Source organism: Nothobranchius furzeri, chromosome 6 (assembly GCF_043380555.1).
Source record: "Nothobranchius furzeri strain GRZ-AD chromosome 6, NfurGRZ-RIMD1, whole genome shotgun sequence".
NCBI lineage: Eukaryota > Metazoa > Chordata > Actinopteri > Cyprinodontiformes > Nothobranchiidae > Nothobranchius > Nothobranchius furzeri.
The window spans coordinates 81,520,902-81,542,205 of NC_091746.1; the positions used below are offsets into that span (position 1 = coordinate 81,520,902).

A 21,304-nucleotide genomic window follows, 5' to 3' on the forward strand; every position below is an offset into this window, starting at 1 on the left:
GAGACAGTTATGCAAAGACAGAAGCTGGGTTCCTGCTGTTTGCTGCCTGGATAAAACACGTTCTCTGGTCAGCCTGCACTGAGACAAAGTTTCTTCTGTTAAAGAAGATGTTGGCATGTTGGAACTATTATCAGCACTGAATCATCTTGTATGTTCTAGGAAATTTAAATGTTAAAGCAATCCAAGTCTGTTGTGAAAAGTCTTAATAATTAAATGAGAACCAAATTTGAGCTGAACATTGCTGATCATGTGCTTGTTTGCTTGTTTGACTCCCACTGAAGTAAAGGGGCACCACTGCCTGAGCTTGCCTAGGACTCTAAATGGTCTAGGACCACCCCTGACGATTGTTTCCCCCTCTAGTTTAAATTTGGCCAAAGGCGTATTAGTAACCCAAGAAACAGCAGAGTGAAAACAGTTTATGGCATAGTTAACGACTAGATTCTAAACACGTCACAGATTCAGACACTTTAAATTAAGACATTAAAGTTAAATAAATTTGGCTAACTGCAATTAGCCATCATTAAAATGGATGGGTACTTTTCCACCAGCCGCAAAGCATTAATGCCGCAAAGCATAAATGATAAATGACCCGCACTTGTATAACACCTCTCAGAGTAAGGACTCCAAATCGCTTTAAACTACAGTGTATCATTCATCCATTCACACACACACACACACACACTGATGGGGATGAGCTACAATGTAGCCACAGCTGCCCTGGGGAACACTGAGAGAGGCGAGGCTGCCGAGCACAGGCGCCACCGGTCCCTCCGACCACCACCAGCAGGCAAGGTGGGTTAAGTGTCTTGCCCAAGGACACAGCAGCAGAAATCTGTCTGGAGCTGGCATCAAACCTGCAACCTTCCAATTACTGGACAACCCGCTCAACCTGTTGAGCTACTGCTGATGTTTTCAAAGCTTCTCAGAGGCAGAGGTTTATGTTTATGTATTTAGCAGATGCTTTTGTCCAAAGTGACTTACAAGTTATAATCGGCATGTTGCCCTTGAGGCTAACAACAACAATAACAACAACAACAACAATAACAAACAATTTCCAGTCAGTCGTAGGTGGCAGAGAGGCAGCATGATGAATCATGGAGAGGAGGGAACAAGGAGTGGACAGTAGAGAGGGGGATGGGTGCAGGGAGGGTGCTAGTTTAGAAGATGCTCTCTGAAGAGCAGGGTCTTCAGGAGTTTCTTGAAAGTCAAAAAGGAAGCAACTGTTCTGGTAGTGCTTGGTAGGTCATTCCACATTTGTGGAACGATGCATGAGAAGAGTCTGCATTGTCCTGAGCGTGGTGTAGGCACTGCTAGCCGACCATCCTGTGATGACCGGAACGGCCGGACCGAGACGTAAGCCTTTGCAAGAGGATTCAGGTAAATGGGAGCCGTATCATCTCGGACTTTGTATGCTAGTGTTAGCAATTTGAATTTGATGCATGCAGCTAGCAGTAGCCAGTGGAGCTCAATGAACAGAGGGGTGACATGTGCTCTTTTTGGCTGATTGAAGACCAGACGTTCTGGACCATTTGAAGAGGTCTCACAGTACAGGCTGGAAGACCAGTTAGAGGGCATTGCAGTAATCAAGGCGGGAGATGACAGTAGATTGCACCAGGAGCTGGGTGGCATGTTGTGTTAGGTATGGTCTGATCTTTCATATGTTATACAGCGCAAAGCAGCATGAACGAGCAACAGAGGCAACATGATCTTTAAAGGTCAGGTGTTCATCAATCACAACCTCCAGATTTCAAACTGCCTTTGAAGGAGCCAGAGATAGGAAGTCATTTTGGATTGAGATATTGTGCTGTATGGATGGTTTTGCTGGGATGACAAGTGGTTCAATTTTAGAGAGGTTGAGTTGGAGATGGTGGGATTTCATCCATTTTGATATGTCAGAGAGACAATTTGATATTCGTGCAGAGACAGCGTGGTCGTCCGGTGGAAATGACAGATAGAGCTGGGTGTCGTCTGCATAGCAGTGGTAGGAGAAGCCATGTGATCAAATGATCTCACCCAGTGAGGTGGTGTATATAGCAAAGAGAAGAGGTCCTAGTATAGAGCCCTGGGGGACTCCTGTGGCAAGATGGTGCACAGTAGAGGATTGTCCAAGCCAAGATACACCGAATGATCGTCCTGTGAGGTACGATTCAAACCAGGCGTGTGCTTTCTCTGTGATGCCCATGCTAGAGAGTGTGGACAAAAGGAAGCCATGGTTGACAGTGTCAAATGCAGCCGATAAGTCGAGCAGGATAAGCACTGAGGATTTGGCAGTCGCTCTAGCTTCTTTTAAGGATTCAGTCACAACTAACAGAGCAGTTTCAGTGGAGTGGCCCTTTTTCAACCAAGATCGGTATGGGTCAAGCAGACAGTTTTGTGAGAGGTACTGGTCTATTTTTAAAATCCAATCATTTCTGCAGATTAAACTGTTCTTCAGGAAGACTGGACAGGAATCCTATTCTTCTAATGACAAAAATCCAGTTTTGGGTTGTAACGTCACAAATGGCCTGATTTTGAGATCCCAATGATTGTTTTGGTATGTTTACTTGACGAGGTCATTACATTTGCACTCACAAGTAAAGTTAACTTAATGCATGACACATAAGTTAACCTTTTGCCTAGATTCGGAGTCTCCATCACAGAGGATGTGTCTCTGTGATGCTTGGTAACATCTCTCAAACTTGTCAGCCCCTGATTGGCTGGCCAAAACATAATATCAATCCTTTAAAACCAGATGGCTTTGGGTAGTTAGTCAGTTCTAGAGCGAGCTTCAGACCGGCCATCTTTAGCACCTCTCTAACCAGAAGGATTTTGACACGTCGTCAAAACCTTAAACGTTTTTCACACCTGCGAAGCTGAACAACAAGATAGTTTTCCTGCAGAACAAAGCTGACTCCAAACTCCTTCAGAGTTATTTTCAAGACACTTGGTTTCATCCATCTGTCGTGGCCCGAGAGACATCTCCAGACTGAAACAACCGGCACCTCAGTCCTCTACAGCCCTCCCGTGCCAGCGATCATCCGACCTCTCACTTTCGGATCCACCAAGAAGGTCTCTTAATCCGGGTAAAGTAGACACACAGATAGCGTCTGAATGTGGTTCTGATAATAACATATTTATAGTTTATTTGCAAACCAAATTCTTTCCGTCCAGAACTCAGCTATGAGAACGGAGATTCTGACTACAATATTCACACATAGGTTCAGACACCATCTTAGTTCGCATCCAATCACAGTAAATAATAGTTTAAACCGTTTGTCAAGTCTTAAGTGTTTGTAAAATAAATTCTTACTTTGTTTATAAACCTGACTGTTTCTTGAATCAAAGTGAAGTGTGTACAATCCCTTAATGAATAAAAGAATCTTAGAATCTTCTGACTAAAACAAATAAAGACCAGGCAAGGTGATATTCTATTTATATAGAGTATCACAGCTATTGGTCACAAGTAGTGGTAGTAATATAAATAGCTTTTCAAGCAATTTACTTAACCCAATTTACCCTCTATTATCATAACAGGGTCTAGGCAATATTTAAAGTGAAGACAAGATAAGAAAGAAATAACTTCTTAACAACTGTGGAGATTAAACTCCCTACATGGAGAGACTGGACATTAGCGTTTGCAGTCCAGCGGAGGAGGGATCCGGATTGGAGACTACCTGGTCTACCTAGATCCAGCTCAGTACCCTAGTGGTGGAGATCGGAGTTCGAATCCCATTCAGGTCGTACAAAAGACTTTATAAAAATGGAATCCAATGCCTCCCTGCTTGTCACTCAGAGCGGTTAAACCACCAAATACTTTCCGAGCGTGACCATGTGTGCAACTCACTGCTCCCCACGGGGATGGGTCAAATGTGGAGGACAATTTTCACAACACCACACCAATGTGTGTGACAACTATGGAACTTTAACTGGAGAGGGAGGGGCAAGTGGTTGTGAGGTGGCAAAAAACCCTTCCAGCTCAGGGAAGGGCGTTTCTCTCTGGCATTCATTGGTGCAGACTGAAGAGCGGTCTTAGCAGGTCTATACTCAAAGTGCTCGCTGCTACCTAGTGTCAGAACACAACACGCGTGAATAGCCGAAATCACGCTTGGCCTTGCAATTCTCCAGTCTTTATGTGACCTTGCGGGACCAGCTGCCTGGATTGCTTTTGCTGTTGCTTTTCGTAAAACTCTCCCGGGATGGGAGCTCGCAGCTAAAACATGTCTTTTACTTTACGCACTTCTCACGCATCCAGTGGAAACCTGGGGGATGGTTCGCATCCAACTTCTACACACACTGCATGGCCGACGGAAACAGACAGCTGCATTTTCAGAGTTTGCACTCATGCATTTGGTATTTGGGATGTTGCTTTACTATAGCCTAATGACAATGGGCAACACATTGTTTCACATTAATGTAGAGATCTTCAAACATTACAAAAATAAAATAATGATAATATGAACACTGACCCAAAATATTTTGATAGTGTGTTACCTCTAAAAGCAAATAGCTTAGTAAAAATTAAACAGCGTGACACAGAAACAAATGATCAACATTAGGAAGCTTCCAGTGATAGAAACACACATGGGTTACCTGTTCAGCTCAAAGGACAATCTGGCAGAAAGAAAAAAAAATCATTGCATGCCAGCAATAGGTTGGAAATTATTTCTGTTGGCTGATAGGTTCCTCAGAAAGCATCCACCAGCCCCTATTGCGCATGGATTGGCCTTGTGCTCGGCTTTCTCTAGTTTCTCATTGGCTTCTTCTGTTAATGATAGTTCCCAGCCATCAGCTGTCCGCGCAGTTTTTCATTGAATATCGGATAGGCTACGCTCGCTGAGTTTGATGCTGATCACTTGAATCGGCGCGTCGCTGCGAGCACAGAGGAATCCTGATGAGACCACGAGAGATGATTTCTCTCGGTGACGCGCAGCTGTTCAACCACATCTGTCTCCCTCTGAGATGAGCTAACGGACTACAGAAGAAGAAGGAGAAGAAGAAGCAAAGATGTTTTGCACCAAGCTGAAAGAACTGAAGCTGTCCGGAGAGTGTCCATTCTCCAGCAGCGCCAAAAACCATAACGAACGCGGAGACTTTAAGGAGCGCTCAGTAGACGCAGCGGATCTGTCGCCAATTTCTAAGGACGTGCACGGAAAAATAAGTGATGATGTTCCTCGACAGAAAACAAGCAGAAGCAAAGTTAATCTGCACACGCTCGGGGGCAGCATCCGTAAACTGGCATGTCCAGAGGTGAGTTAGATGCATGCACCGCTGCGCACCTTTTGCCTCCATTCTGCAGCATAAATGTAAAAATTTGTCATCTTCAGCAAATGTGTGATGCGTCTCATTTCTGCCACCAAAACGCGCAAACACCACATGCATTTAGCCTGTAATCCACTGAAGTTATACCAGATAGTGACCTTTAACTTTGCTGGACACTTTATAGTTTCAAAGGCTGCACTCTGCCCTTCAGCGGATGATGACTGTAGCAGATCACAGCAGGGACTCTGGAAGGTAATTTCCTTTTTTTCCATTTTCAACAAACACAGGAAAAATGAACAAAACATCAAAACTGAGCATATTTCAAGACATTTTGCTGAAAAATAACAATCTGTGCACCACTCAGGAATAATTACTGCTAAGAAGGCTGCAGGTCATTTGGCCTTCTGTTGAACAATACATCACAAATTTCTACTGTCACTTTCACTACACCACGCAGATACTAATGAGGATAAGAGTAATGAGGACAAAGACTCAAGCTGCTATGGATACAGGAGGAGGAAAAAAGATGAGAAAAGAAAACAAATACACATTCTGCATCTTCTTTTACCCTTTTGATCAGCAGGTCAGTCACTTTTTAGTCTCTACTATACTGTTAAACAACTGCAAAAAACTTATGGGTCAATGTTTGAATAAAATACATTTTATTACCACACGTTTTTATTTCCTTATTGTTATTTTACATTATTTGCATCTTTTATTCTCCCTAAAAATATGGAAAAAAAGTACAATTTATTTTTCTTTTTTGCTTTTCTTGTCAATAAAAGTAAATCAAGTAATATTAGTCATTTCACAATAATTTTATACAAACTGGAGAATCTTTTTGCTAGGACACACACACACACACACACACACACACACACACACACACTTCTGAGATGATTACATCACTGTCACATGACCAAGCAATTAATTCAATTCAATTAAATTTTATTTATAAAGCGCCAAATCACGACAAGAGTCGTCTCAAGGCACTTCACATAATAAACATTCCAATTCAGGTCAGTTCATTAAGCCAATCAGAAATAATATTTCCTATATAAGGAACCCAGCAAATTGCATCAAGTCTGCTAAGACTAGTGTCAGTGACTATACAGCAATCCTCATACTAAGCAAGCATATAGCGACAGTGGAGAGGAAACCTCACTTTTAACAGGAAGAAACCTCCAGAGGATCTTGGCTCAGTATAAGCAGCCATCCTCCACGACTCACTGGTGATCAAGAAGAAAGAGCGCGTGCGCACGCACACACACACACACACACACACACACACACACACACACACACACACACACAATGTGTCTTCTATGGTTACATTGTGATTTCTTAGTAAATATTCTATTTGGCAAGAGATAAACTTTATTGTATTTATCCTAGTGGATCTATAGTTAAACGGATAAACTAGTAGTAGCACATCCAACGTCCAGGAAAGCAAAAAGTTATTATCAGGAGAGGGAGAATGTTTAAGTGGTTAGCAGCAGTGTGCTAGACGATGGCCCCCTCCATGAGGCCACCACAGCTCAGCAGAACATCGTTGTAGCTTCTTCTGAGGAGAAAAACACTTAGAGAGAAAATAAAGTTAACAGCTGAAATAGCAGAAAATAATACAGTTAAAGAGCAGATTGTAGAAGAAAGTAGTAGAGTGTGAAAAGTGGTCAGTGTATCCTAACCTAGCCTTTTCAGATGGAGGCATGTTGGAGGCAGGGCAAGGGAGAGCCGTCTTTACCGACTGTACACTCCACCTCCCTCTACTCCCCCACTTGTCCAGATCTAGACTAACATCAGATTTTAACCATAGGCCCTATCAAATAAAAACGTTTTAAGCCTATTGTCACGTTCTGAGGATGTTAGGACCCAAATACGCAGTTACCCAGGATGACACGAGGCAGAGACGATGAAAAGTAAAATCCTTTATTTTGAAGGCGGAACAAAAGTAAATCCAGGCAGCGAGCCAAAGTCCAAAACCTCCAAGGCTGGAGAACAAAGCTCACCAAGAGCACGAGCAAACACTGACAGAATTAACATACAGATACATTAATGGACCGACACAAGACAGAGACAATACCGGGCTTAAATAGACTGGGAGACAAATTAAGGAAACAGGAAGCAGGTGTGTGGAGTGAGGGCTGGAGGGAAGGCAGGTGACACTAATCAACTCAATGGGGAAAACAGAAACAGAGGAGGGCAAATACCTAAACACAAAACTAAACAAATATTACCAAAAGACAGAGGGAAGGACTCACACAAACTAGCTGGAGGAGGACATAGCACATACACCCACACACACTGAGCTGGGGAGAAAGAGGCTGGAGCTGACCTGGGAGGAAAGGGTAGAAAAGATAACATAAGACACTAAACTGACACGCAGAAAAAGGACACATGAGGGCGCCAAAGAGCTACAACATAAGACACATAACAGGGATGCAGACAAGGACACATGAGGGTGCTAAGAGAGCACAAGGGGGGAACCTGGAGTGGAGCACAAGAGGAGTTGGGGAACAAAGGAACACAAGAGGGAATCTAGAGAGGGACGGAGGACACCAGGAGGCACAAAAAGGAAAGGGCTGACGCAGACCATGACACCTATTCTTAAAAGTAGACAAGGTGTCTGCCTCACGGACTAAAGCTGGGAGCTGGTTCCACAGGAGAGGAGCCTGATAACTAAAAGATCTGCCTCCCATCCTAATTTTAGATATTCTGGGAACCACCAGTAAACCTGCAGTCTGAGAGCGAAGTGCTGGTTAGGAACATATGGAACAATCAGGTCACTGATGTATGATGGAGCTTGATTATTAAGAGCTTTATATGTGAGAAGAAGGATCTTAAAATCTATTCTGAATTTAACAGGTAGCCAATGTAGGTAAGCTAAGACAGGAGAGATATGATCTCTCTTTTTAATTCTCATCAGAACTCTAGCTGCAGCATTTTGGACAAGCTGAAGACTTTTAACTACATTCTGTGGACTTCCTGAGAGTAATGAATTACAGTTCATCTCCTTCCTTGCCCTATGAAACAGATGGAAATACGAGCGAAAAACTATCATTTGTTAATATCGACCCAGTTTTTCTTATCGGACCGGTACTAGTATGTTACAACGGACTAACATCAGTGGATGCCGATTTATCGCGCATCCGAACTTTAGCCTTTTACAATGTGCAAAAATAGAATTGAGCTTGTGAAAGACAGTGAAAATGCACACATTATTTTTCACTTCTAGATTAAAAGGTGTGTAAATGTTCACGTTTTAATCCTCAGGTCTGATGTATTATCTGAACATGCTTTTGTTGACTTTTCAGTCTAGAAACATGTTGTTCTCACTACCAGACCTGCAGGGATGTACCAGAACATTTATTAGAGATGATGAACGGTTACTCCACCAAAACAGGTAATGGGAAATCTGATGTTGATTGCACAACACATGTGACAGGCTGGTTTTTTAGGGCACTGCAGCTTGTCCGATCTTTACTCGTTTTCGCTCGTGTGTCCGACAGGAATCTCGATGGACGCTCTGAAAGTCGCTCTTGGCGAGGAGATCTTTAACATGTGCTACGAGGAGGACAGGCACATCTTGAGAGTGGTGGGGGGAGCTCTGCACGACTTCCTCAACAGTTTCAATGTCTTGTTGAAACAGAGCAGCGTGCAGCCCAGCCCCAGCAGAGAGGATTGTGTAAACGAGCCATCGGTGCTGTGCTTAGACAAAGATCCGGGTCTGCTAACTGTCTATTTCTTCAACCCCTGCTCCACCACTGAGCTCTTCTTCCCTGGAGTCATCAAAGCTGCTGCTCGCCTGCTCTACCACACCACTGTGGATGTATTGAAGGATCCCCCCAACACTAAAGACAGCATCCTGCAGTCCAGCCCTCAGCCTAGTCTGCTGTACACAGTAGTGGTTAAAGAGGCCAAAACTCTCAGCCCCAGTCCGCTGAGGGCAACCTCAGCTGGCACCCTCCCTACCTCTCTGTTTTCCACTATCTTCCCTTTCCACATAATACTCGACCCGGATCTGGTTCTAGTTCAAATAGGAAATGGGCTCAGGAAGAGGCTGACCAGGAAAGATGGTCAGAGACGATCTTCTACCTTCCAGGAACATTTCTCTATTGTCTCCCCACAGATCAAATGCACCTTTCAAGGCATTCTGACCATGCTAAATGCCCAGTTTATCATCCGGATCAAACATGGAGTCTCCAGTGCCGATAACACAGGAACGGTAGGTACACACTCATCTGTGGAGAAAAAAAACTCGAAAAGTGATGTTGGTGACTAATGAGGCAGAAAAGGTTCTCTTGTGATTATGTTGATATCAAACAGAGTGAGTTAGAAAGGAAAAACATGGAGCTGCTTACAAGCAGTCAGGCCTATTAGTGTTGTTCTTGAGCACACTTGGCCCGAGGTAGAGACCAACATTATACCCCCAGTGGAGATCTGAAGCAAAATGTCAAACCGTTTTAACCATGAAATGTAGAGCCTTGCTATTTCTGCAAGATTGTGCAGCAATCCCTGACAGGGGGAAAAAAAGCATGAATGAGTAAATGTGACTGTGGTGTAAAACAGGTAGGGACCAGCGAGTGGGTGGGTGAACAGACACTGCAGTGTCTTCCATCTGGAGTAAATAACGTGCAAAAAAGCATAACATTATAGTGGAAGGGATGCGATTGAATAGTGCTACAATTCAGCTACGCCAGAGAGTTCACAGCCACATAGTTGATTAAAGGTATGGAACATGAAAAAAAAATGTTTTTAACTCATTCTGTAAAGGGTTTTCTGGAGACCCAAAATTCAGCCACACACAGGAGTTAAATATATAAAAAGATACTTTATTAAAGGAGTGAGGGTTTGGGCATGAGCTGGGTCTCTGCAGCTAAGTACTGTTGAAGGGGTCAGTGTAGAGGGAAAATGTGGCAGAGGCAGAGACCGGGGGAAACGTTGGTTTGGATTGGAGAGTTCCCAGGATGTTCCTTAGACAGAAAACTCTCCCTCCTCTTCTGTCTGTGAATATGTCTCCTCTTTTAACAGGAGGAGCAGACTAGGATCTTTTAACAGGAGGAGCAGACTAGAATCTTTTAACAGGAGGAGCAGACTAGGATCAGAAGCCGTGGTTCAAAACAGGGTCGGAGTCCAGAGGTCAGAAAAGCAGACAAATCCTTTAAGGGCTATGCAGAGACAATCCAGGAACGTGTACGGTGCTTGGTAGGTCAGAACGATGAATTGCTGAAATGCTGAGACAAAAGGCTACAGACAATCTGGCAGAGAAGCAGAGATCACTGAGGGTTTAAACAGAGGAAAGAACAGGTGTGCTCCATGAAGTCATCAGGCAGAACTCAGGTGAACTAAATGATGCCGATTAGTGCAGGAAGGGCAACCAACATGACAGGCAGAAAATGAGGAACATGAATCATTACACATTCACTGCCAATGATGACTAAAGTCGTCATTTGCATTATTTTACTGCGTGGGCGTGGGAACGAGCCTCCGCACCGTGAGAACAAACATCCCAGCTCCAAAGCCGATCTTCATCCACGTACGTCACACGTCACGTGATCAGGAAGCAGAAAATCCGTGTGTTAGGAGATCGTTTTGGGCCGCTGCTGTAAAAAAAAGTGAGGCGCGAACCGGAAAAGCTTCTGCCGATCACAATTCGACAACGGATTATGAAAGAACGGATAACGCTCGAAACGCGTGGATTCTTCCTGACGTGAGAGGTGAGTCTACTCTTTGATTTGGTTCTTTTGGCGTCGACATCATCATAGAGCGCAACGTTCTGTGATTCCTTAAAAAACTGTAAAAACCAGAGGTGTGGACTCGAGTCACATGACTTGGACTTGAGTCAGACTCGAGTCATTATTTTAATGACTTCTGACTTGACTTGATAAAATCTATAAAGACTTACGTCTTGACTCTGACTTGAATGCCAATGACTTGTGACTTGAATCAACTTGCATCTGTAGACTTGATGACTTGAGCATATTTGATATTTTAGCACAAAAGTGACACGACAAAAACCATAAATCATTGTCTGTTCTGAGTTTGATTTTGTTCTGCTACATGCAGCAGCACGTTGTTTATAATCAAGTTCAGTTGCACTTTCTGCTTGTTTGAGCAAATAAATGAAGCTTTAAGAAGCTTTATTTCTGGAATTTATTTATTATCATTGTCATTAAATTGAAGTTGAACAGATGACTTGATTATGACTTGAAAATTCTAAGTTAAGGACTTGGACTTCCAGATCATTGACTTTGAACTCGACTTGGACTTGTTTACTTTAGCTTGACTTGAGACTTAACTAGAAAGACTTGTGACTTACTTGTGACTCACTTGTGACTTGAAAAGCAGTGATTTGGTCACACCTCTGGTAAAAACGGTGAAAAACGCTGGCAGCGAAGGGCTTTTCTGATCAGGAAACGGCTGGCAGTGAATGAGTTAATGATTATTTGTGATTATAATCGGTCACTGAAATTTTCATGCAGCACGAACATGAAAATAGTCTCTTACACCTATCTCCTGCATTAGCTTCTGATCGAAAGAGATGGTGAAACTCTAGGATTTGGAAAGTCTTACAGATTTATGTCAAGCGGTTGTTTGGTCTCACCCATATTGGCTCGCAACAGGGAAGGCTGTTGTTATAACATCCAGAATCAGCAGAGAACGTCTTGGCTAGCAGAAGCTAACGGTTAGCATTAGCAACTCAACCACACAGCAGAAGCTCCTCGTTAGTTGTGGAGACTAAACATCCAGGAGTCGCGTTGCTGTTATCTGATCCGAGATGAGATGTCTAAATATCAGGAAGAAGGACTCCAAATCCGGCTGTCTGGAGCTCAACTCTGATGTGGCAGACGTGTCCGCGCTGATTCGGGCGTTTCTGACCTTTTTTGCCCTGAGCATTCATTCCTACCGGAGACCACTGCAAACGTACTGATTAAATGAGTTTCCCACACCTTTAAAATCATCTGTCTGAGACGTTTCAGAGGAGAGTAAAAGCAAAACTTCATCAGAGAACGTTGTCAGGGTGAAACAAGCAAAGAAGCTCTTGGAGCTTACAAAAACTACATTTTTACACAAATCCAAATTCCAGTTTAAATATAATGAGCTTCTAACACTAATGAAATTTAGCAGCATGATGCAAAGATTTGCAGCATCTTTGTACCTCCGGGTGAAAAGTTACTAAAAACGATGGCAGAATTTACCGTCTAGACACCATTAATGTCTGCTGTACATGTCTGGATTATAAATAATGTCGATCCATCCAGTAGCTGCGGGGGAACTGCTTTCCAGCGTGGCCTGACTGACCAACCGATTAATGGCGTTCCCCTCTGCCGTGTGGCGGTGTGGCTAATAAAAATGTTGAGAATGATAGAACATTTCAAATAGGAGTATAAGTAGACCCTTTGGCGTAATTTACTGCAGTGGCAGCTGCACTTTCATTGATGCTCAGTTTTCTCCAGTGTTAACATCTGTGTGCATGAACAACGATTTCTTGTTTATTTATATCGTGTCTTTTAACATCACGGATGTGAAAAATCCTTTGTTTACAACCTTCAGGTAAAGAATGTTTTGCAGAAGATGCAATCCTCTCCAAGGACATAATATCTGGTCAGATAAGATTCTCCATTCTCACCATGTTTCCAATTGTCCTTTTAGCTCATGGACCTCAAAGGTCAGATGATTTATGTCTCGGAGTCAAATGCGATCCTGTTCCTGGGCTCGCCATGTGTGGACAAGTTGGAGGAGCTGATGGGCTGCGGCCTCTACCTGTCCGACATCCCGATTCACAACGCTTTGCGTGATGTGGTGCTGGTAGGTGAGCAGGCCAAAGCCCAGGATGGTTTGAAGAAGAGGCTGGGCAAAGCCAAAGCGGCCCTGGAGCATGCTCACCAAGCCTTGGAGGAGGAGAAGAAGAAGACGGTGGACCTCCTTTTCTCGATCTTCCCAGGCACCGTGGCCCAGCAGCTGTGGCAGGGTGAAACAGTCCAGGCCAAGAAGTTTGACCAGGTCACGATGCTCTTCTCTGACTTAGTGGGCTTCACGGCTGTGTGTTCAGTCTGTACGCCGATGCAGGTCATCACCATGCTCAATGAGCTGTACACCAGGTTTGACCACCAGTGCGGAGAGCTTGACGTTTATAAGGTAGGCACCTGGGAGAGGGTACATAGTGTTCTACTGTCCTGCTGCATTGACATTTGATTAGAAATGTAAAATTGGTGCTAGAAAATCAAATACATGTTTCTTTTTTTTATAATTAACAGACCATTTAGTTGCAATTGATGTGATTTACCCTCCTAAGACACGAGCTTTTGTTTGGGGTGCGTTTTTAATTAAATGGCCTGGCCTATTTGTATAGCGCCTTCTTGGGGTTCTGCAACCCCCCCCCCCCCCCCCCCCCCCAAGGTGCTTCACAACACAATCAGTCATGCACCCATTCACACGCTGTTGGGGATGAGCTACAATGTAGCCACAGCTGCCCCGGGGCGCACTGACAGAGGCAAGGCCTGCCGAACACTGGCACTATAGGTCCCTTCAACCACCACCAGCAGGCAAGGTGGTATAAGTGTCTTGCCCAAGGACACAACAGCAGCATTCTCTGGTCGGAGCTGATATTGAACCCCCTCTGCCTCCTGGGCTGCTGCAGTTTGATCCTCCCTAAACATTTTTAGTCCTAAATATTAAATTAAATGACTAAAATAGTCATTCAAAATTTTGTTAAAGGAAATATGTGTGAGAGCTGAGCCAGAAGGGAAAGCTCTCGATTCACCGGTCGATCTACGTTCCATTCCTCACTTATGGTCACAAGCTTTGTGTAGAAACCGAAAGAATGAGATCACAGATAAAAGCGGCTGAAATGAGTTTTCTCCGCAGGGTGACTGGGCTCTCCCTCAGAGATAGGGTGAAAAGCTCGGTCATCTGGGAGGGGCTCAGAGTAGACCCACTGCTCCTCCACATCGAGAGGAGCCAGTTGAGGTGGCTCTGGCATCTAGCTAGGATGCCTCCTGGACGCCTCCCTGCTGAGGTTTTCCAGGCGTGTCCAACTGGGAGAAGGCCTAAAGGAAGACCCAGGACACGCTGGAGAGACTTTCTCATGGCTGGTCAGGGAACGCCTTAGGATTCCCCCGGAGGAGCTGGTCCAAGTGGCTGGGGAGAGGGAAGTCTGGGCCTCTGGGCTTAGGCTGCTGCCCCCGTGACCCCACCCCGAATAAGCATCTGGAAATGGATGGATGGAAATACATGTCCATGAGTATAAGAACAGGTCTAAATGTAACCAAACAAACATTTAATGTGCTAGAAACCATGAAGTCATATTTTCTTGAATAAAGAAAACTAAGATAAAAAGATGAAAGAGACAGTGTTTGCTGGCATTTTGTGTTTCATGAATTATAGTAGAAGACAAAAAACGTCTTGATCTTTAATTCTGTCAAGATGTTTTGAAGTTATTTTTCTATAATTAAAGCGTTCACAAATATTCATTATTTTTATTTCCATTTGTTGAAATAATGTGATTTTGAACTTTCACATTCATGATGGCTCTCACTGATAACCACATCAAAGCTCAAACCTTATGAAGAATTACACAAAACATGCATTTTAATAACTGATATTTACAAAATAACAATTTACGGCTGTTTTCTGAATTTAGGCACATATGTTCCATTTTTTATGAGTACTAAAATGCGTTTGAAGTCCTTTGCGGATTCAATCTTTAAACAAAAAATCGTAAAACTGCAAAGCTTGACTATGAAAAGTCCTCACTGGTGGCTCAGCCAGCTATCACAGTGCCTGCCAAAGGCAACTAATCTGCAGGGAGGTTGGAAAATGTAATCAAAGTGTCAGAAAAGCAAAACAGAAAGAGAAGCACGTTTGTCAAATGTCTCGTAAAACGACGGAGGCTTCTCCTGGACCCTGTTTCCACTCCTCATGGATGAGTCTAAAAATAGTGTCTCTTCGTCTCAGACGCTCAGCTGAGTGCTTTCCAGTCCAGATTTACCCAGATGGCGAATAGGAAAACTAAAAAGAAAAAAATAACTCATGCAACTTTTAAAGATGTATAAAGATTAAGTCCTATTACAGGTATTGTAAATATTTTTTTGGGGTTCTGTTATACATTCAGTCTCTAAGTGCTAGAAGATGTGAGATAATGGAAGAGATTTTGATGAATATCCACTTGAAATCCATCATTTTGTTTAAGCTTTGCTGTCTTCATGTCACTGTGAGTTAATTTAAGCGTTTCGGGTGACATAAAATGACTGATTCAATGTGTGGCTTTAGTTTCTGAGTAGAAGCTCCTGACTTTGGGTGGGAGAGACAACAGAAAGCTGCTGAGAGCCTTAACTCGGCCTCAAGCATCAGTGCTTTTAATGTTTTCCTCTCTGTTCAGGTGGAGACCATTGGTGATGCCTATTGCGTAGCTGGTGGTTTACACAAGGAGAGCGAATCTCACGCAATTCAAATTGCACTCATGGCTATAAAGATGATGGAGCTCTCAGGTGAAGTCATGACACCAACTGGAGAACCAATACAGGTGAGGGTCAAGCATCAATGGCTGTTAGGCTCATTATGACATCAGATGATGCAGCTTTTAGACTTTGCAGAGCTTTTAATTCCGATTCCAACAAAATTATTTTTGGGATGTGCATTTCTTTTTCAAGATTTGTGATGGAAATTCAATCAGTATTGTATCCTGAGTATTTCTGATTTAATTCAATTCAATTCAAGTTTATTTATATAGCGCCAAATCACAACAAGAGTCGTCTCAAGGCACTTTGCATAATAAACATTCCAATTCAGGTCAGTTCATTAAGCCAGTCAGAAATAATGTTTCTCATATAAGGAACCCAGCAAATTGCATCGAGTCACTGACTAGTGTCAGTGACTTTACAGCAATCCTCATGCTAAGCAAGCATAAAGCGACAGTGGAGAGGAAAACTCCCTTTTAACAGGAAGAAACCTCCAGAGAATCCTGGCTCAGTATAAGCAGCCATCCTCCACGACTCACTGGGGATGGAGAAGACAGAGCAGGCACACACACACACACACACACACACACACACACACACACACACACACACACACACACACACACACACACACACACACACACACACACACACACACACACACACACACACACACACACACACACACACACACACACACACACACACACACACACACACACACACACAATAATGTGTCTATAGTTATATTGTGATTTCTTAGTAAATATTCTATTTGGTGAGAGATAAACTTTATTGTATTTATCCTAGTGAATCTATAATTAAACGGGTAAACTAGTAGTAGCACATCCAACGTCAAGGAAAGCAAAAAGTTATTATCAGGAGCGGGAGAATGTTTAAGTGGTTAGCAGCAGTGTGCTAGACGATGGCCCCCTCCATGAGGCCACCACAGCTCAGCAGAACATCGTTGTAGCTTCTTCTGGGGAGAAAAACACTTAGAGAGAAAATAAAGTTAACAGCTGAAATAGCAGGAAATAATACAGTTAAAGAGCAGATTGTAGAAGAAAGCAGTAGAGTGTGAAAAGTGGTCAGTGTGTCCTCCAGCAGTCTAAGCCTATAGCAGCATAACTACAGAGATAACTCAGGATAATCTATCCTATTTAGATGGAGGCCTTTTGGAGTCAGTGCAAGGGAGAGCCGTCTTTACCGACTGTACACTCCACCTCCCTCTACTCCCCCACTTGTCCAGATTTAGGCTAACATCAGATTTTAACCATAGGCCCTATCAAATAAAAATGTTTTAAGCCTATTCTTAAAAGTAGACAAAGTGTCTGCCTCACGGACTAAGGCTAGGAGCTGGTTCCACAGGAGAGGAGCCTGATAACTAAAAGATCTGCCTCCCATCCTAATAATAATTTAGTAGCTAAAATACAAATTCTGTCACTTAAATATTAAAAAAAGGGAACAGAAATCACATTCTATTAGCAAACAAACCGATTTGGCTGGCGTGCATTGTTCTAACTAATGAATTGGTTCAATTTAAATGTTTTGAGGAAATTTTGATCCATTAAAGTATGAATAAACTATTTTCTAAGATTTTATGTCATATTTCTATTTAAAGAGATACTAGGCAGTTTTGGCTTGCTTTTAGCACCTCCTGGTGTTTTGTTCAGTCATCAGTGTCGTACCTAACAAAAGTAAAAATAGATTATTGATTTTTTTAAATATAGCTTTTAAAGAAAAAAACTACATTCATTCTGCACACCACCAAACACCTTGTGGAGGTATTAGTTTTTAAAAATATAGCTTCTTACTGAAATGTTCCATATTCCACCTTTAACTCATTTAGATTTAATTTATTAATGTTAAAAATTTGCATTTTTGCCCCCCAGTCACTTCCACGTTGCTCTGATGTGTCAAATTTCTGCGTACTTTTATAACGGTTCTTTAGATTTTTGAAAATATAGTCGGATACAAGAATTCCACAAATTCCCAGAATGGTGCTGGATCTATTTCAAAGTAGGGATAGACAAATTTTAATGGTCCTTAGTTAAAATGTTTCCCATCAAACCAGATTATTGGCTGCAAAACCACTCAAATAAGAGTGTTGTTAAGTTATTTATGATTGGTTGTCTGGGTTGGCTCTGTGACCGGTTGGTGACCTGCAGATGGTTCTATGCCTCCTGCACAACGTCAGCTGAGATAAACTCCAGCCTTCTCAAGACATAAACACAACCGATCCGAGGAATAAACATAAATTATGCATGCTTAGTTTTACTTAAAAACAATAACATTCAAAGGTGTTTAGTAGCCGTGTATGTCCATACAGATTAGTGTGGAATCTCACAAGTCCATCTACAGTTTCTATCAGGATTGCCCTTTGGACACAATTGAACGAGCCCTAATCAATCACAACAACCACATGTGTGAACAACGTGCATCAATAATGGCCCTCTCTGCAGCACCGCTGCATCAACCTCATTTTCAATAAACATTTGTGGCTTGCCTGGGATAGACAAGACCTTTTGGAAATCTGTTTGAGCACATCAAACACAAGTTCTCAACCCCCCCCCCCCCCTTTCCCCAGGCTACATATTTAGCTGAAAAGCCTCTAAATGTCATCAAGGACATTTCTCTACTGGTTGCTATGGGCCTCCTTGAATCCCACTTAACATACCAAACACTTTGTTTTATGCTGCTGATGAGAATACCAGCTCAGTGGCCTAGTGGTAGTGTCCGCCCTGAGACTGGGAGATCAGGGTTCGATTCCTGGTCGGGTCATACCAAAGACTTTGAAAAAATGGGACCCAATGCCTCCCTGCTTGACGCTCAGCATTAAGGGGTTGGTTTGGGGGGTTAAACCACCAAATGGTTTCCAAGCGCGGCTGTGTCTGCAGCTCACCGCTCCCCCAGGGGATGGGTCAAATGCGGAGAACAAATTTCTCACACATATCAGTGTGTGTGACAACTAATAGGACTTTAACTTTAATACTGATAAATGACCACATACTGATTTTTTTAAAAGTTTTAGGGATTTCAGCTTTTGAGGTGCTTTCTCTGTGTACAACCACCGAAGTGACTGATTCCAGCTTCATTCTTTTGTGAGGATGTGACCCCAAACATGCAACCAAGGTCTTTAGTATAACTCCCCAGGGTAGGGATTTGAACATCAGCTTGAGTTGAACCGGATGAGCCTGACGTTATTAATGGCAGTAACTGACAGATTCAAATAGCTGTTTACATTCAGTGCTGCTGCTGTTAAAAATCATCTGTGTTTAAAGGCTTCAGACCTAACAAATGCGTTAAATATTTGTCCTTGCATAATTTTTACAATGCTGTGTTTTAAAAATATCTGCAAATTCTGCAATGCATTTAAGGCTTGATAGTTCCTGTTCTTAAATCTCTACACTGGTTACCAGTAAACTACAGAAAGAGTCAAGTTCAAAGTGCTTCTACTAGTTTATAAATCACTCAATGGCATGGGGTCAGAATGCACGTCGAATCTCAGTACCGCCAGCTGGCAGAACCCTGGATCAGAACCAAACAGGGTGAAGCTGCTTTCAGCTACTATGCTCCACACAGATCAGCTTCCTTATGAGCTCAAATGTGCCCCAGATCTGGTCAATTTCACATCAAAATTGAAAACTTTCATGAATTCATCAGCTTTTGAAGGACTGTTTCTTTTGCTGCACCTTCTGCACTGTAACTGCTCACCTATTAACTTTGTCTTTTTAATGTTCGTGCAATTTTTGCTAATGGACATCACATTGAATTGCCTCTGTGTATGAAATGTGCTTTACAAATAAAGCTGCCTTGCCTTTTTACATTGTTGTGGTTGTTCAGATGTTGACCAACTGCTGGTTACGCATTTTTCAGATCATGTTTTTTTTCCCCAGATGCGTATCGGCCTCCACAGTGGGTCAGTGTTGGCTGGCGTGGTTGGAGTCAAGATGCCTCGCTATTGCCTTTTTGGGAACAACGTTACGTTGGCAAACAAGTTTGAATCCTGCAGCCAGCCAAGGAGAATCAACATCAGCCCTACAACCCACAGGTCACTCCTTGCTGCTGACATTTTGTTATTGAACGGCTGAAAAATATATGCTTTGTATCAGCTCTTAAGAGGTTGTTGTACAAGATGCAGGAAAAAAAATTCTGAAGTGCTTATTAGCAGGAAACATAACTTTTAGAGGAGAGCTGTGTTTTCTCTTGTGTCAAATAATTTGCCACATTTTTATTAGATTCACATTTTATTGGTGTGTTTTGGTTTCTTTTTTTTTTTTTGTTCCTAGACTGCTGAAAGATCGCCCAGAGTTTGTCTTTCTTCCCAGAAGCAGACAGGAGCTTCCGCCCAACTTCCCAGAAGACATCCCTGGTGTTTGTTACTTTTTGGAGGCGGCCTTCAAAACTTCAAATCTGACTAAGAAGTGAAGCCAACCTTCAACAAGTCCAGAAAATGTTATATATGAATAAAAAATAACATAAAACATAACTAGAATAACTAACTTATAAAAATTAAGAATAATTACAGTGTAACTGTACATGGTTTGATTGAGGTTGTTTCATTGTCTACAAGTTAAAATCGTTCACAGCAGCTGCTGAATTACAAAGATGTCAGTTTGTTGTCTCTGTATTATCTATTTGTACAGATGTAGTAGAGAGAAACTCCCTTCATTTTCTTCCAGAATGAGTCATCTCTGCAATTTAATATCTCTGTGCTTTCACTCCTCGCTTCCACCAGAGACCGTCAAGGAAAGACTTCAGGACTGTTTTGTTCTTTTTGACAAATGTGGAAGATACACGAGACACAGAAATTGTTCCCAAATAATAAAATAAAATATAAATTCACTCAAATTTTTTTACAAAAAAAAAAGACCTAAAACGTTAATTTTTTTATATAAATAACACAATTATATTTGTTATGAAAAAGTCATGAAGCGCATGACATGATGCTTTGGATGCGAGCTGAAAAGGTTCATAAATGTTTAAATTCATGGAAACTCAGAAAAGGTACCTGCTAAAGCACCTTGCCCTGATTGTAGAGAAGTGATGGCTAAATAAAAACCAAAAACAGGGTTATTTTAAAGTGAGGAAAACAACTTTAATTAGAGCAGACTGAGGTGCCTTATGGGAAAATGTCATAGATATGCCTACAAACGTGAACTGTCTGTTTTCAAATGTATATTTTTGTGTTTCATTATCAACATATATTAATAATAATTTAAAATATTTCAATATTGTCTATTAACATTTCTCACATGAGCATAGTAATAAAACAAGCATATATTAGAAAGATTGTTGACACTTTTTCATTGCATTATCATAAGTTATATGCTTTCACTTTTCTTATTCTGTGCGTCATTACCATATTTATTTAATGAGGTACACAAAACTTATTTCTACACAGAATAAATACTGCAATGAATGTATTACATCACTCATAATGATGTGCTTTGATCATTATTGTAATGTAATCAAAGTGCAATAAATATTGTCAAGAACTGACTTTGGTCTTCTGTAGGATCTATTGCCATGGCAACCGCTTGGTTTGTTTACTATATAAACGTCTAATTTTCAAATAGCAATGTTTTGGTTTATCTTCGAATGTT

General features: G+C 42.1%; 1 protein-coding gene across 2 annotated transcripts; it reads left to right on the forward strand.

Annotated features, from left to right (window-relative positions):
* Nucleotides 1–4,698: 4,698 nt before the first annotated feature.
* On the forward strand, nucleotides 4,699–21,200 carry gucy1a1 (guanylate cyclase 1 soluble subunit alpha 1). Of its 2 annotated transcripts, XM_070552602.1 has the most exons (8): nucleotides 4,699–5,226; nucleotides 5,423–5,490; nucleotides 8,553–8,641; nucleotides 8,748–9,463; nucleotides 12,892–13,377; nucleotides 15,620–15,763; nucleotides 19,595–19,749; nucleotides 19,988–21,200. In XM_070552602.1, exons 1-8 carry the CDS (start codon nucleotides 4,984–4,986, stop codon nucleotides 20,124–20,126), a joined length of 2,040 nt encoding a protein of 679 aa, XP_070408703.1. In that variant the 5' UTR covers nucleotides 4,699–4,983; the 3' UTR covers nucleotides 20,127–21,200. The 2 variants fall into 2 exon arrangements, with proteins under 2 accessions (XP_070408703.1, XP_070408704.1); XM_070552603.1 differs by lacking the exons at nucleotides 4,699–5,226; nucleotides 5,423–5,490 and adding an exon at nucleotides 5,694–5,821.
* The last annotated feature ends 104 nt before the right edge of the window (nucleotides 21,201–21,304 follow it).

What these genes read in the sequence shown, in the direction of transcription:
- gucy1a1 (XM_070552602.1), top strand. Translation starts at nt 4,984, where the DNA reads ATGTTTTGCACCAAGCTGAAAGAACTGAAGCTGTCCGGAGAGTGTCCA. An exon ending in GAGAGCTTGACGTTTATAAG is followed by an intron (nt 13,378 to 15,619) that starts GTAGGCACCTGG and finishes CTCTCTGTTCAG; the next exon opens with GTGGAGACCATTGGTGATGC. An exon ending in CAACTGGAGAACCAATACAG is followed by an intron (nt 15,764 to 19,594) that starts GTGAGGGTCAAG and finishes TTTTTTCCCCAG; the next exon opens with ATGCGTATCGGCCTCCACAG.